The following is a 16,991-nucleotide window of genomic DNA, read 5'->3' as shown; positions in this document are numbered from 1 at the left end:
GCGACCTAATCTTTTCTCTTTTTGTTCTTATGCTTTGTTTAGTTACAGACCTGATAAACATTATTAAATATACCCTGTATCACTCATCTTAATTATTATAGCCGGGGCTTCCTAATTCAGGGACCTGGTACACAGGGACCTCAAACAGACCAATTGGTCTGTGAAGGGGGAAGACAACCTCTCAAAATCAGAAAGAAGGGCATTAGGGGATCTACAGGAAGCCCTGGGTATAATCATTAAGATGAGTGATAAGGGCGGCAATGTAGTTTTACTATCAGAAGATATGCATGTTCAAGAGGTTAAAAGTTTACTCTCTGATGGACAGACATATGAGAAATTAGATAGCTCACCCTTCCAAGACTTGATTTCTGAATTTAATTTTAGGTTAGACCTAGCCAAGGAGGCGGGTCTTCTATCAACCAAGGAATATAAATTTCTAAAAGTAAAGGAGTATAATATCCCCACCTTCTATATCATACCAAAGGTGCATAAAAATAAATCCAATCCCCCAGGCAGACCCATAGTGTCGGCTGTAGGTGGTCCATTAGAAAACCTGGGAAAATATCTGGACACCCTCCTAAAAGACTTGGTCTCTAAACTCCCATCCTACATAAAAGATACAGGGGATATACTTCGGAAATTAGATACAATTAAGATTAAAACAGGATGTTTGTTGGTTGGGATAGACGTAGAATCCCTATATACCTCCATCCCCCACCGCTGTGGATTTTAGGCAGTATGCTATTACCTTCTGCAACATTTCCCTCTAGCAGCTTCCCAGAACGAATTTCTAGAAGAACTCCTAGAATTCGCACTCAACAATAACTTCTTTCAGTTCAATGGCCAGTATTACAGACAAATAAAGGGAACCTCTATGGGAGCCCCATGGGAACCAGCCTATGCCTGCCTTCATCTCGGCCTTTGGGAAACCGAGGAAGTATTTATCAATCATCTGTACCTGAGACATAGGAAGCTCTGGCTCAGGTACATTGATGATGTCATCATGATCTGGGAGGGCTCACAGGAGGACCTAGAAGGCTTCATGCGGGAGCTGAATAATAATAATAACAAAAACAACCATCTGACATACACGATGAGCCAGTTCGAAATCCCCTTTTTGGATTTATTCATTCGAGTGGAGAACGAGGAACTAATAACTAGTACCTTCAGAAAGGAAACGGCAGCAAACACCATCTTGCATGCCACCAGCCACCACCCAAGATCTTTGATTCAGGGCATACCCACTGGCCAATTCCTACGGGTCAAACGTAATTGCTCCCTAGCATCAGATTTCACAAAAGAATCTAGTGAAATGTACAATATATTCAGGGCCAGGGGATATCCCCACAGAACATTGAGGAAAAGTAAAACTAAGGCAAACGAAAGGTCAAGAATGCAGATCCTAAATATGGAGGGGAAAACCAAAGAAAGGAAGAATTTTGAAGGTCCTACCCGTATGATAACCCATTACGGGTCACGATGGGAGGTATTAAGGAAAACCCTAAAAACACACTGGCACATATTACATCTAAATCCGAAATTGGGGGAAATAGTGGGCTTATATCCCCAACTGGTAGCCCGGAGAGCCCGTAACCTATGGGACCATTTGGTCTCCTCAGAATATATATCAACTACAAGGGAGACATGGCTGGGTGAGGAAAGGACTAAAACAGTAGGCATGTACCCATGTGGGAGATGCCAGATTTGCCCATTTGTAGAAAAAAGTAAAACCTTCTGTTCTAGTGATGGAAACAAATACTACAATATAAAACAATTAGTTAATTGTACTACGAGCTGAGTGATCTATCAGCTAACTTGCCCTTGTGGAAAACATTATATTGGCAAAACAAAACACCAACTGCGAGTACGAATGGGTGAACACCTAAGGGATATAAAAAACTATCATAATAAAAACATGAAACAAGTTGATAGCCCTATTGCCCAACATTTCAGTGAATACCATAAAGGAAACCCGTAAGGCCTGAAAATAAAGGGGATCTATGAACTACATTTACCAGCAAGGAGAGGGGATTTTGATAAAATCCTAAAACAGAAAGAAAAAATGTGGATGTACAAACTGGACACCTTAACCCCCGAATGGTTTAAATGTGGAATTCAATCTACAAGTTTTTCTGTGAGGTTTTTGAAAATTATTCCCACAGCATTCAATTCCTTTAAAAAACATTTACACATACACGAAGATAAAATGTTCATAATGGTGAAATATATTCACGATTGGAACTTTCTTTGTTATAGGCATCAAAGTTTATTTTTATACATAGTAAGTAGGGAGATATATGCAATTCATTCACCAAGTATAAGAAGCCTCAGTAAGACCGGAGGGGGTTAATAGACGAAAGTAGCTCAATCACCTTTAAAAAGGCTACACGTCTACCCCAAGACTACGTCCTGACGAATCCCCAAGGGGAGGGGCAAAACGCGTAGACGGATATGGGCCTGTTTGGGTCATCCTGAATCACCGGGGAACACACCGCTATGATGTTATAATGACTCCTTAATCCGAAAAATCATGGACTGCTAACTCTGCGGACGGTGGACACTACACATGGATGGAAAACCGGTTAGTACCAACTAATCACTTCGTGGAAAATAACAGGTAAAAGAAAAACATCCTGTTATAAGTATGGAAATGGGACATTCAGTCCATAAATAAATGTACAAGAGACTTCACGGTGTAGAGGACATAAGGATTTCAGTGACCTGCACCTGTAGAGCTGCCCCTGAATGACATCCTGCTTTGCTGATACTGTGCCTCTTCTTCATTCTCCGCCTGTACATTCTCAGGCACCCAATTACTATCTGCCATCTCATCATCTCTACCCTAGTCATTATTGAAGCCCACTTGGCAGTAAGCTGCGGCTGCAGGAGAATCACTGACAATGGATTCTTCCTGCCTTTTGTCTCTCTTTATCCTACATACACTCTCTTCCTCAGCATCTGATAAAATTAATTAGTATGCATCCTCCTACAGAAAGTGATTGAAGCTTGTGCCGTCTCCTCCATGCCAGTTTGTGGGGCTACGGCGGGATTAGATGTTGAAGAGGAGCCAGAAGAGGCTGCATTTCAAGCTGCTGAAGACATTGCACCTGGGAGAAGGATGGTGAAGCCTTGGTCATCCACTCCACCAAATGTTCTGGTTGTATAGCACGCCCACTGCTAGAAAGCAAAGGAAGTGCCTCGTCTTTTGTGTTTCGCCTACCACTGCTTTGACCTACTAGCTGCATGTAAAAAACTGTTGCCTTTCCCTTTAAGCTTCCCAGGCATTATAACAATATGGGATTGCCTAATTTTATTAGCAGCTATAGCAATAAGGTGTAAGGAAACCAAGAAACCAGACAAAAACGCAAAATGCAGGTTAAAAATAAAAGAAGTTTAATGAAAATAACAATAAACAAAAATGGCAAAAAACGCTGGAGAAAGTCCAGGACATTGTCGGTGCCAAGTCAGAGGTCAGAAGCCAAAGCAGGAAGAACAGAAACAAAAGCTGGAGTCATGAATCAAGAGATCAGTCAGCCAGAGCTGGGGTCATACATGGAGAACAGGAACGACAGCAGAGCACTTGGTAGATCTGGCACACGCAACGGCGGAGGCTAAATGAACAAGCTGATGGTAAAATATTGAACTGAAGTTGCATCATCACTCTGAGACAGGAAGTTGTCATGAGTTTGCTGTTAGTTGCAGAATGCTGATGTTTTATGAGTTTGGTCAGAAGAGGGCGACAAAGAAGAACAAACAGTGTCAGACAAACTACAACAGAAGACAGACTGCAGCTCAACAGGACAAGGAAGGGTAAGAAACCCTGACAGTCCCCTTCCCTCAATGTCCCCCCCACCCCGAAGTCAGAGGACAAAAGGATTATGGGGAAAGCATCATGGAAGGCCCAGGGGAGGGTGGGGGTGTGAACATCAGGAGGAAGGAACGCAAGAATGCTCCTCCAGACCATAGCCTTTCCAGGTACTAGACTTGTCCCCTCAACTGACTAGAGTCAAGGATGCTACATATTTCATACTCCTCGTGGTTGCCAACAGGAATAAGACAAGGATGGGTGGTAGTGTAACGATTACACACCAGCAGCTTCAGGAGCAATACATGGATAATATTGAAGATACACATGCTAGAAGGGAGGTCAAGGATGTAGACAAGCAGGCTAACCTTTCGGGGAATACGGAAAGGCACAATAAAATGGGGTGCCAATTTTGGAGTAGGCACTTTGAGATCGAGGTTACGGGCAACAAGTACACACTCTCCCTAACCTGGTAGGAGGGAGCTGGTAGACGACTACAATCTGCCTGGAGATTCTGGCGCTACGTAGAGGCATTAAAGGAATTCTGAATCTGCACCCAAGAGGAACGGAACGCCTGAAGATGATCCTACAAATACGGAATGTTTTGATGCGTAAAAGATTCAAGTAAAACAGATGGCTGAAACCCGTAGTTAGCTATGAACGGGGACATTTAGGAGGACGAGTTGATAATACTGTTCCTAGCAAACTCTGCCCAGGGTTGCAGATCAGCTCAATTGACATGGTGGTCTGAGACATATCAGCGAGGAACTTCTCCAGGGCTGGGTTGGATCTCTCAGCGGTGCCACTGGACTGCGGATGATAGGCCATAGAGATGGAGAGTCAAATTCTCAACTGAGTGCAAAAGACTCACCAGAACCTAGAGACAAACTGATTACCCTGGTCCGAGACATAGATCTCCTTAGCTATACCACATAAACAGAAGACCTCCCTGGCAAAGAAAGCTCCTGAGCCGTGGGCAACTTCTTAAATGGTATGCAATTGCGCATTTTGGATAGGTTAAGTTCTTATGATATGTTAGAATAAGAACTGGAACCGTAGTATCCTCAAGCAGATGTCTCTAAGTGCTAGCATTATGGCCAACAGTTCTCCGTCTCTGATCTGGCAATTACACTCTGTTGGAGATAACTTTTTGAAATAGAACCCACAAAGGTGGAAGGGATCATCTGGCATATGGCGTTAAGACAGGAGGGCACCTACTCTGCAACGATTCCTGTAGCCTGTGGGATAAACATGAGCTGCTTGGCAGCAGAGGTGGAAGAGCCGGTAAATTGAATGCACTATGAAAGTAGGTGACAAATTCCAGGTAATCAAGCATGAGACATTTATTGTTCACCCATAGGGGATTTGCCCAGACCAAGACTTTATCCAAGACCAACAATATCAGGAAGCCCACCTTTCACCTTTTCGGATGAAAATGCCTGGGGAATAATTTCAAAATAAATAACCACTTGGTTAAGGAAGCCACAACATTGATTCGGGTCACCCCCATAACCATGAGGGAGCGTGGCTGAATCAGTCATACTCTTGCGACTGTTGTTTTACCTGTGCCCGCAGAGGCAGCAACACGGGAAGCCACCAGTTGAGAAACACTTGGCTCAAGATAGGCTGTGCATGCTAGGAGGGTCTACAGTGCCAGGATAAACTGATCCATATGGTGATCTTGTTGATCCAGTCTAGAGACCATCATGGGCAGCGTAGGGATACCTGCACTGTCAAGATTCATGTCAGGAAACCAAGAAACAAGACAGAAATTTAAAGTGCAGGTTAAACATAAAGGGAGTTTATTGAAAATAACAATAAACAAAATGGCAAAAAACAATGGCGAAAGTCTAGGATGTTGTTGGTGCCAAGCCAGAGGTCAGAAGCCAAAGCAGGGAGTAAGGTCAGGCAACACAGAGCAGGATGAACGAAAACAATAACCAGAGTCAAGAAACCTGGAGATCAGTCAGTCAGAGTCAGGGTCATACACGGAGAACAGGAACAACAGCAGAGCACTTGGTAGATCTGGACACACGCAAGGGCAGAGACTATATGGACAAGCTGATGGTAAAATATTTGCATCATCATTCTGGGACAGGAAGTTGTCAGGAGTTTGCTAGTAGTTGCAGAATGATGATGTTTATGGTTTTGGTCATAAGATGGCGCCAAAGAAGAACAAACAGTGTCACACACACACACACACTGCAACAGAAGACAGGCTGCAGCTCAACAGGACAAGGAAGGGTAAGAAACCCTGACATAGGGTATTTGAAAATGGGCTGTTAAACCCTATCAAAATTATATAAAAATAAAACATAACTACCCCACCAAAAAAATAAACTAAAACCCTAAACCCTAGACACCAACCCTAAACAACAGATCCCAAAAGTTAACAGGAGGGATACATTGTACTCCCTGTAGCCCAACACATTGCAATTTACTCTAAAGTAGCAGTGGCAATATGCAGCACTGCAAATGACACGGTATAACCCTGTGCTAGCACACTACTACCACTGTACAAATAGCACAAACTGTCTCTCCTTCACAGCACCGTCAGCTTTTTCTCATCAACTCTAACACTGATCAACTGATAAAAGAAAGCTGGGAGAGATTACTTTAATAGGGCGGGGGCTGGCACATTTTCAAAGCCCCATTACTGGTCATAATGTTCACCTAACCACAGTTCACAGGTCAGCAAAGCATTATGGGCGGCTGGGCAAACTTTGTCATAAGTTCACTGTTTGAGTGAATGACAAACATGCTGAGTTCACCACATACCCAACTCCCTAATGTTTTCCACCCTTGTGCTTCCCGTTTTTAGGTTTTTCACATGTACCATTAAAACACTCTGTACAGACTCCAACGTTCACAAGGCTTCCCCCAACATATAATTTCTGAAGTTAGACATCTGTTGTATTAAAAGATCACCCAAATGGTTTTCTAAATCCCACAGTATTCCCACAAGTGCTCATCAAACACGTACTTTTTAAATAAAATATTACATAAAACCTGCTATTATCACACACAAACAAATATCAACAGTATTTCTGTTAAATGTAAAATAACAAACTCTGCAGAGGCAGTAAATAATAAATACATCTAGACTTAAAATTGTGCACACTCCTATACAATGTAGGATATGAAACTATTTAAAGGCAGAAAGTATTACATACATCTAGACTTAAATCATGTATGCTAAGAGATTTTTTTTAAATATAATCAATTAGTTTTATGCACCACTAAAACATGATTTTATACTTGCTTAAAAAGGAAAACTATAATGGTACTGGGTCTATTTATTTAATTTTTTTTCCTAGTTTATAGGTTTTTAAACTGATATTATATATTTGTTTATACATGTATACAATCTTTGTTTTCCAAAGAAACATTTAATACACGACAAAGAATTCCCAGAGCACTATTTATTTAGTTATCCAGCTGTGTGTAACTGAAACCTCAGATGGAACCATTTCATAAGACACAATTCTAATTCACAGCTTCAGCTACTGAATTCTGAAAACAATAGGCTTTTTTATAATAAAGAAGATATGTCAGGACTTGTAAAAGGGGAGATGAAAGACCCACCTTTTGCCTGGATAGAAGACTAGATAATATTAGTATGCAAAATGTCATAATTCCCTGACTACAAAAAAAACAAAACTTTTTTTTATCCTTGATCAATCAATAAAAAAAATATATAAGCCCACATATTTAACTCCTTGAACTATTTAACATGCATATAACATAGTTCCATAAAGTTATTTTAAAACATCTGTAGAGGTCTTGGTACAGAAATACCAAATGTGTATATATTGTTAGGAGTTCTGTGTGTCTCTATGGATCCGAAGTGTATGTATGTGCATGTTATACATGTAAGAGTGTGCTATATAGGTATTTATGATTATGTTTCTTTTTATCACATTTTATTTTAATTTCCCATTGCAAGTAAATCAACCATAAGGGGTCTGAACAGATCTATGACAACCCTTCTATGCTTCGAAGAGGGAGACTGGGGGTTTTTCAGTTCACCCTGGAGAAGCGGTTCCAGCTTCAGGAGAGCTGAGCATGCCCCTGTTCTCTCACATTGTGGTGAATGTCATTGGCAGCTGCCCGACCACACCCACAGCTCTTGCATGGTTGCTGTCACACTGAGTGAGGGTTGATGACCTTGTAATTATAAGGCAAAACAGATAACGCTCATTTATTAACTCTGGTTAAATATAAAGCAGGAATTAGATTTAAAGGGCTGTTAAAAACACAATGTGCAAATGTAAACATCTAATCTGGATTTTTTTGGGGTAAGGCAAAAAAGTTACTGCACTCAACACATGAGTTAAAATACATTTCTTACCCCGAGCACAGGGGTAATGACCATTGATACAAAATGCTTCTCCCAGTTGTTCCTCATTTCTTTGGTTGACCAAGTTTCATCAAAGTTGACAGGCCCTGCAGGATACAATCACACGAGTAAAGGTTTAACGAAGATTTCCCCAATGCAGAGCATTGCTTCCTCCCATCATCCTATCTGAAGCCAGCTCAATAACACACTACTGCAACTTACAAACAAGTTTTGCACCTTGGCTAACAGATAGAGTATTTAAGCAACCAAAATCCCATCTACAGCTCACTGCAGAGCTTTGCTTCCTCCCATCATCCTATCTGAAGCCAGCTTAATAACACACTACTGCAACTTACAACCAAGTTTTGCACCTTGGCTAACAGATAGAGTATTTAAGCAACCAAAATCCCATCTACAGCTCACTGCAGAGCATTGCTTCCTCCCATCAACCTATCGGAAGCCAGCTTAATAACACACTACTGCAACTTACAACCAAGGTGATTGGAATATTTTCAAATGCTCATCTAGTTCATCTTCCGGAATACTTAAAATCTCTACTTCTGTAACCCAACTATCTGTAATGTCATTGTACTTTTTCTATGCATTCTCAATGTTGTTTTTAAAGTCTGCTTATCTGTGATGTTTTAAGTGATAACTAATTTAGATGCTTGCTTCATGTATGTCAAACCATACATTTTGTTCAAGTTTATAACCCTCTACCCCCTTATCTGTACTTCAAGTAATAACCAAAACTTCTCTCAACTTTTGTTTAAGTTTCCTGTCTGTGTTTTGGGAGAGTTCATTTACTTCCTGTACCAGGGTACAGAGAATACCACGAGATGAAGTGATGGTAAACCTGCATAACTGAAACCCAGACAGCAATAAATACCAACAAAAGCACTAACTCTCCCCTATTCTATTAAAAAATGAAGAAAAAAAGAAGAGTTTACTTTTAATTAGGGATGTACAGATACTTTCCGAGTACCAGTGCAGATACTTGGCATTTTCATGAGAACTACCAGGGTTGCAGCGATTGCAGCTGGGACCTGGCTCTGGCACTCCACCATTGTCCTGAAATCATTAGTCTGTATTGTTTTAGAAAAACTGTCACATGACAATAAACAAAAATGTATCAGTAGTCGTACTTGTAAGTACTCGGCAAGTACCAGTACTCGTACTCGCAAAACTGGTATCTGTGCATCCCTTTATTTATATCTATAAAAACAAAGTCGTACATTAAAACAGAGATGTACAAATCCCGGGAGCTCCGTGTGCTCCTTACAAATGACAGCTGCCTCCCAATTTTTTAATTTTTGTACCGCGTACTGTAATTGGTATCTGTGCAACCCTACTTTTAATGTCTAATTACCACCAATGATGCTTAAATTGGTTGCACTGTTATCAGTTGGACACTTATTGTAAAATGATCACTGAAATATACTTACACTGCCCAGAGTGTTGTGGACTCAGCATTTTGTCAAGTATAAGATGTACAATGGTTGTGGTGTCATCTGTGCTTTTCCCAAGGCTGTTCCTCAGATATTCCAGATCTCTTTCAATGTGACAAAAAATGAAATTTGTAACATTTTGAATTGGTGGCTTCACAATGCGCATCAGGCTCTGTAAAAAAGCACAGTGCATACAAAAACTATAGTCAGCATTTTTTACTACATCTTCTCCAGTTAAAGCAGACCTTTCCCCATATCTTTAAAATAACAACAAACACACCTTTAGAAATGTTTGGTAATGACAATCTACAAACACATACATAGATAATTGCAGCCTTTGTATTCTTTGCGTACCTTATTTCTCTTTGCTTTCCCAGTCTTCTGACAGTGGCTATGTTAACTAAGGGCAGATTACTAGCTCTCCATTTACTTCCTGGAACTCTGGCACATGTGACTAGGGCATGTGGCCATGCACATCATCTCAGGGGAGGAAAATGCCTTTCCCTGAGATCTCATGAGATTACAGATGCGATTTCCCAGCAATACTCTGCTTATGTAACCTTCCCAAGATGCAAGGCTTTGGCACATACATCATTTGTGCCAGAACTGGACCAGGAAGTAGGTGAACTCTATTTGTAAGTAAATGAAAAACAAGTTTGTTTAACTAATAAATGTAAGATGACTTTAAGTCAGCATGCAGAGCTGCATGCTACTGTGATTATCAGTAAAAGGGGGTAAAGGCCCACTTTAGGTTCTCTAGTGAATTATTTTGTTTCACATTTTGTTAGGAAATGCTTTAAAAGAATAAGAAGTCCAGTAAAAACAATGGAAATATTTAACATGAATGACCAGACTTATTTTTCATAATAAGGCAAGCAGATCTTCAGAGCAGAGACACATTTTTTTAAAGAAAAAAACCCCAATTTAATATATATATATATATTTACATAAAGTAAAACCTTCCTGCAATAGATAAAAGCCTTAAACACTCACCTCAGTAAGTCCAAAATCTACTTTCTTCAAGGACTACAGCAACTGGCAGTATCTTCACATGATTGTGTATTTTAGTGACATAGGGCTGGCAGATGGAACTGCAGGATGTGGCAGGGGATGCAGGCATCCAGCAATCCCAAAAGTGTGAAATGCTGAAGACTATGTCAGAGGCGGTAACGCTTAAAGACAGAGGAGTTCGGACTTGGTGCCAACTGGCGAGGTGAGAATTCAAAGACTTCTATTGCAGGGAACTTGTGTTCCATTTTTTCAATTAGAAGATTAGTTTACCATTGACTTAAGACAGTTAAGGTGATTTGATCATCTTATACAGAGGCTTCCACGCTTGATTTTTTCACCTAGATTTGATCCTACCCATACCTAGTAGTAGAAATAAATTCTGTCAGATGAGTTTGGGCATCTGAAAGGCACTGCCTATTTTGCTCATAACAACCAAGATTTCCCATTTAATATTCAAACCAACATTGCCAACCATCAAAAAGGCATACTTTGGGCAACAGAGAGGGTTGTTCTTTCAGATACTTGTACATTGCTCATTTGATCATCATCTATGGGCAGCTTTAAATCTTCCCACATGTATAATAATATGTTCAGGCAGACAGGCATGCATGAATGAAAGCTGAAGGATGAATGTCTTTTAGTCAAGCTTGAGACATAAATATTGGAGTGGCCTACGCCTTTAGATTGATATTGTGGAGCAGGAAGGAGGGGCAAGCATGACATTGAGGTTGGTGGGACTTATCTCAAGGAGAACAGCTAGATTTTCTAACTTCAGCAGTCACTAATTCCACTAATTCTTATATTCATCATACAATCTTTTTCTTGGAGTCCCTTGAGGGACACAGGAAGTCATACATTGTGCTGCCTGTAGGACTGAACAATGGCATACAGAAAAAAAATGTATGCCAGTCCAGGTTAACCCCTCCTTCTCCCAGCATGCTTCCGTTTTTTAGTAACAGTACCAAGAGCACCATCATAACCACAGAGGGGAACCTTTGTCCTTCAATAGACTCTAAGCAAATTATTTTACTGTCAGTACAAAAATTCTATTTTCTCATTCTTACATTGAAGGACAAAGAAAATGATATACTGGCAGGATGTCCAAAAGCAGTCCAACTGAAGGGTGGGCAACAACAAACAAAAAAGTAGCTCAGTGTATGCTGCTTTTGCTATAGGATTCCTGTAACTGGAGTCAAGCCTGTGCAGTTTGCTGTCGAACCTGGAGGCCAGGAGGTCCACATCCAGCCTTTCCTGGCAGTGACACACGTCCTGGAATACCTTTGGGGGTAAGGATCACTCCCCTTGGTCCAGACACTGCAGGTTGAGGAAGTCTGCCTGCCAATTGTCCACACCGGGGATGCAAACAGTGGACAAGGCTGGGACACGGTGAGACTGCTAGTTCCTCCCTGATGGTTGATGTATGCCACTCCAGTGGCATTGTTTGATTGAATCTAGATGGGATGAGCCTGGAGATCCGGCATTGCCGGGATAATCAATTGTCTGAAGTTCCAGAATGTTAACTGAGAGACGAGATTCCCCTGATGTCTAAGTCCATTGCACCGACAGGTTGCCCAGGACTCCTCCCCAGCCATGACGGTTGGCAACCGTCATAAGGATCTCCCAGTAGACAAGAAAGAACATCCCTAACTCCAGAGCCACATTCCTGAGCCACGAAGCCAGGGACAACCTGGTCTGCGGTGCCAGAAAAATCGCTCTATCCATGGTCTGCACTGACTTAAATGGAGACATGCAGGTATACATCCTTGATGTCCACAGAGGCCAGAAAATCTACCCGAGGGAGTTTCTGGGCCCAAATGAAGACATTTAGGGCCTTGAGATCCAAAATGGAGAAGATGCACATTTTTGCTTGGGAATTGTTAATAAGGTTAAGGTACAACCCCTGAAACTGTTCTGCCACAGGGGACTGGGTCAATGACACCCTGTTCCAAAAAGATCCGCTAGGGCTGCATGGAGATATGCTAATCTGTGTGGTGACACAGGCAGGTTGGAAGTGATGAACCTGGGAGGAGGTTCTAGTGAAACTCTAGCTTGTAGCACCTGGAAACTATGTTTTGCACCCAAGCATCTGAGATATTGGCTGTGTAGGTGTCCACAAAGACTAACAGACATCCCCCTCTTTGAGAAGTGGAGGCGCACCCTCATGCTGAGAAAGACTTGGAATTCCTAGGTTTGTAGGCAGACTGGGGGCCAGACTTGGGTCTGCACTTGGAGTCTAAGGCTGTAGAGTAAAGAAAAGGGCTTTTCTTTTCCAGCGTCCAGTGAGGTCTTAGCTTCTCTGGACTGAGCCTTAAGCTTCTTTGACTGAGGAAGATGAGTACTCTTGCCATCTATAGCATCCTTTAAGAGGGCATCCAGGGCAGCTCCAAGGAAGCATTGTCCCTTGAAGTTCATGCGGATTAGGTGCTTTTTGGACAAAGGCTTTCACAGTTCAACACTTTAACCATAGAGTGCCTGTCATGTTTACTGATGGAGAGTCATATGGGAAATGAGACAGCAGACCTCCAACAACCCATGCACGCTGTAGCTAAAAGCTAAAAGGCATGAGCTCTAAATACTCTATGATCAAGGTATAAACTGACATAGTGATCAGATTCCTTCTGATAGCCTTTGACCAGAGAGTTAGGGTTTGACAGATCAAGGTCACAGCTAAACCAGGTTGCAGAACAGGACCTGCCAGAAAGAACAGGGCTAGAGAGGGAATCCAGTCCTTGAGGCATATGCATCCTCCACTACGATGGTAGAAGCATTGATAAGATGAGATAATGCCAGATCCAAGGATGTGGCAAAACACTTTTTAAGACCTCCTCAAATAGGTACAGGACTGTTAGGTGCTTAGGAGCAACATAGCTCAAGGTTCGAGGCAAGGCCTTGGCTACTCATAAACCCAACCAGCCAGTGTAAGATCAGATGGCTGGGGAAGAACAAGTCCCTGTAGGTGGACAGTAGGAACAGCATAAGAGGACCACATAAGCCAGAGCAGCAGCATAAAGGTGCTTACTCAGTGCTGAACAATGGGAAAGAGAACACTGAACGTGCACACAACGCTCCATCCAGTGGAAAACATCAGCACTCAATTTTTCAGTGTAAAAGCAGGAAATTTGAAGGCGGTCAGCAGTCCAGATAATGAGATGGTGCTTAACCTGAACAGTCTACTTACAAAGTGAGTCTTCAGAGTGCTGAGGCAATGCAATGGCTCAGCAACTAATTGTTATCATTACCTGATGTCTGGAAAAGCGCCACGGGTGGAACCCAGTGCTTTGAGATCACTTCCATGCTAGCCCAACAATGTCCAGCAGGGTTTGGGTGCAGCACTCCAAAGTCAGGCTGTAAATAGCCCGATCTAGAAAGCTGCCATGTAGAGATCACCTCAAGCAGAAATGTAGTAAGGAAACTCGCTTGAAGAAAAATAAAAAAGGAAAACATCTAGCAAAAAAGGCTAGATGTTTCTCAACAGAGCTAAAGAAAAGATGTCCATTCTCCTAGGAACAAAAACTGAGGCATGATGTGAGTAGGATAGGTTATCCTGAGCTGGCCTATAGTTTGTTTTTTGTTTGCCAGTGTCTAATCCTCCTGTAAGCACCAGTATAACCCAACAGTATATGACTTCCTGTGTCCCTCAATGGATGAGAAAGAAAATTTAATTGTGGCCGCATTTAAGCAAATGTTTCAGCGTGATACCTGCGTATCCTCTTCTGATCCCAGAAGCATTGCCAGATGTGTTATCATCCTTAGTAAAATAAAGGCAGGGGCTGCTATATCTCGGTCTGGAGCCACAGCTGGGCCCTGGGGATCTGGGTCTCCCAACACATGTCCAGTCTGTGTTCGGTCTACATCCTGCCTGTTATAAAAGAAGAGACATTTCCAAAGCAATAAAAATCATGTAGTCAGGAACATTTTACTAAACTAAAAAAGAAAAGAGCAATGGCTCTAGGCCTGCAAGAGCTTGGTGTCCCAAGCTGAAGCTATTAAAAAGTCATATTTCAGAGCCTGGTACTGTAAGAGGCCAAGACAATACCTGTTTTATAGCTGAGCTCTAAAAATGCAATTTAATCCAGCAATGTAATCATTAAAATAGCTTTTAATGCATTTTTAAATACAGAAAGTATAAGGAACAGAATTTGTCTTCATAATAGCTTCATAAATATGGCTTTACTACACTGCATAGCATTGCCGTTCTAACAAAGGGAGCAATGTGGTGATTCTCCTTCAAGCTGTCCAAGCTATATTAAGAACAATGGAGAAAAGTGAGGTTGCAGACCTGTACATGCATCACTGACTATCTGGACATAATCACAAATCTTTTTTTCAGATAAAGCAGTTCCTGTAGCTTCTTGCCTTGAGTTTAACTTTAAAGAGTAGTAATTTAGCTACTGATAAGACAAATTTCATGAAGTGTTCACATAGATGCCAGACTGGCCATTTCTAGCCTGTAAAAATATCAACAAAATCACAAGAAAGCAATAATACAGAAACAGTGAAGAAAAACATACTGAATCCTCTCGAATCCCTGAAGGGCTTTATGGTGTTGGCCTCCAACATTGGCACCGCAATCCAGACAATGGCTGGTCTCCATTGGCTGACCACACTGTTTAGAAATGATAGCGAATTATGAAAGCATCTTGTGTGAAAATAGATAATTTATATCACAGAAATCACTGCGCTGGGAATGCGTGCCTAACTACCTGATTGGACCTGATAACAGACAAAGTTTGTTCACAGCTTGAATTAATATCACGATTTAAATTTTAGTTTTCTGTGTTGTTTTACTACACCGCTGGCCAGAGGTTCACGTGTTTAAAATATACATGCCGAACCAATGAGGTTGATCACTGGCACTAATTCTGAAGGTTCCAGTGTTGATTTTTATTATTCTTATTATGTTTGTGTGTTGAACCTTCTAGTCATATGTAAATAATCCACTTGAATCAATTTTTTCACACGGATTGTTGTAATTTTTACACAGATTTGTTTATTAACACTTTAGTGTGCAGTTGGTTCACATAGACCGAGCGCAACATATTTGCTTTACAAAATAGATAATTTGTTGCAAAAGATAGAGAACCGGACATTTTTATAGGGGGAATGCTTTTCTGAAGGAATAAGAAAGATCATAAAAACTCTCCAATATATTGCCTCTAAGTTAGAGTAATTAGAACACTTTTTTCCTTTACACATTCCCAGCCTTAATAGTATGTGGGGTGTTATAGAGATGAAGGTGTCAGCGGTATTTATCACATATGAAGCAGTGGAGAGCTGGCAAGTTTTGGTCAGGGCACAAGGGATATGACCTGTAAATCTATGGCAGATTCATGTATAACCAGTAACTTCCTAAGGGTCTGTGTTGATGGGCTTTTTCTCGCACCAAGAGTGTTTTGCGGACAAGTCCATTTGAATGCAAAACCTGCTTAAAGCAGATCAAATGCACATCAAATTGACACAGGTCCTAGTACCCCAAGTAAATACTGAGCAATAGGTAAAAAAACAGCACTCGCAAGGCGATCCGTCCATTCAGTACTTTATTTGTAAGAAGGCATAACAGCAGCAAACAAACAAATGCTTACATGTTTCAGCCCCCAAACTGGGCCTTAGCCGTAGACACTGGGCTGAAACATGTAGACATTTGTTTGTTTGCTGCGGTTATGCCTTTTTACAAATAAAATATTGAACAGACGGATCCCCTTGCCAGTGCCGGTTTTTTTACCTATTGCTCAGGGAAGGCTCCGGCCGAAGCTTTACAAACATTCCAAATCAGGTTTATGAAGTAATATGCAAATGTGGGTATCCACTGAAATACACATACAGTGGCTGCAATTATACTAGTTGCTACAATAGTCACCAGTCTAGTAACCGCACTTATAACTGAATGCCTGAGAACAGCTGACTGAAATTGATCCAAGGTGAGGATTACTGCTGTGGGGCAATGTGAGCAACTGAACGGGATTTGCTCTTTTCAGCTGTATATGGAGAAAGCCCCTTAACACCCTATTGCTTGTTCATCATAAGTTACATTATGACACGCATACTTTAAATGACTGAACTCTGACAGACTGTTCTCAGTGTGCAATGTAATTTAGTGATTGAGCTCCTGTTAGCAGTCATTCATAAGCGTTGGATTAAATTTAGCACAATACATGCACATTGTCCATGTTCTGTCTGTTTAAAAATTCAGCAAGTATAGAACAATACTTGTTGATCCTGCCAAAAACCACATGAGCTTCTAACTTGCTAATGTAAGTGTTATCAGCCGTTCCTAGTTTACCTCTGAACTACAGAACACCTTCCCTTATGTTACTGAGATGAGGAGAGAAATTGGTGTTCTGTAGTCCTTACACACTTCCTGTTCTTGACATACAATGCTTATATAATC

General features: G+C 41.3%; 1 protein-coding gene across 1 annotated transcript in view; it reads right to left on the bottom strand.

Moving 5' to 3' along the window:
• Window positions 1–16,991, bottom strand: part of LOC108785794 (E3 ubiquitin-protein ligase RNF213-like) — a 162,824-nt gene that overhangs the window by 18,666 nt on the left and 127,167 nt on the right. The window contains exons 51-54 of the mRNA XM_018554943.1: window positions 15,115–15,209; window positions 14,303–14,462; window positions 9,590–9,764; window positions 8,157–8,251 (exon numbers count right to left, since the gene is read on the bottom strand). Coding sequence (XP_018410445.1) covers window positions 8,157–8,251; window positions 9,590–9,764; window positions 14,303–14,462; window positions 15,115–15,209 — 525 coding nt within the window. The remainder of the gene's footprint in view (window positions 1–8,156; window positions 8,252–9,589; window positions 9,765–14,302; window positions 14,463–15,114; window positions 15,210–16,991) is intronic.

The sequence above is a fragment of the Nanorana parkeri genome, unplaced genomic scaffold (genome assembly GCF_000935625.1).
Source record: "Nanorana parkeri isolate BGI_ZX_2015 unplaced genomic scaffold, ASM93562v1 scaffold179, whole genome shotgun sequence".
NCBI lineage: Eukaryota > Metazoa > Chordata > Amphibia > Anura > Dicroglossidae > Nanorana > Nanorana parkeri.
This window is presented reverse-complemented; position numbering and strand designations above follow the sequence as displayed.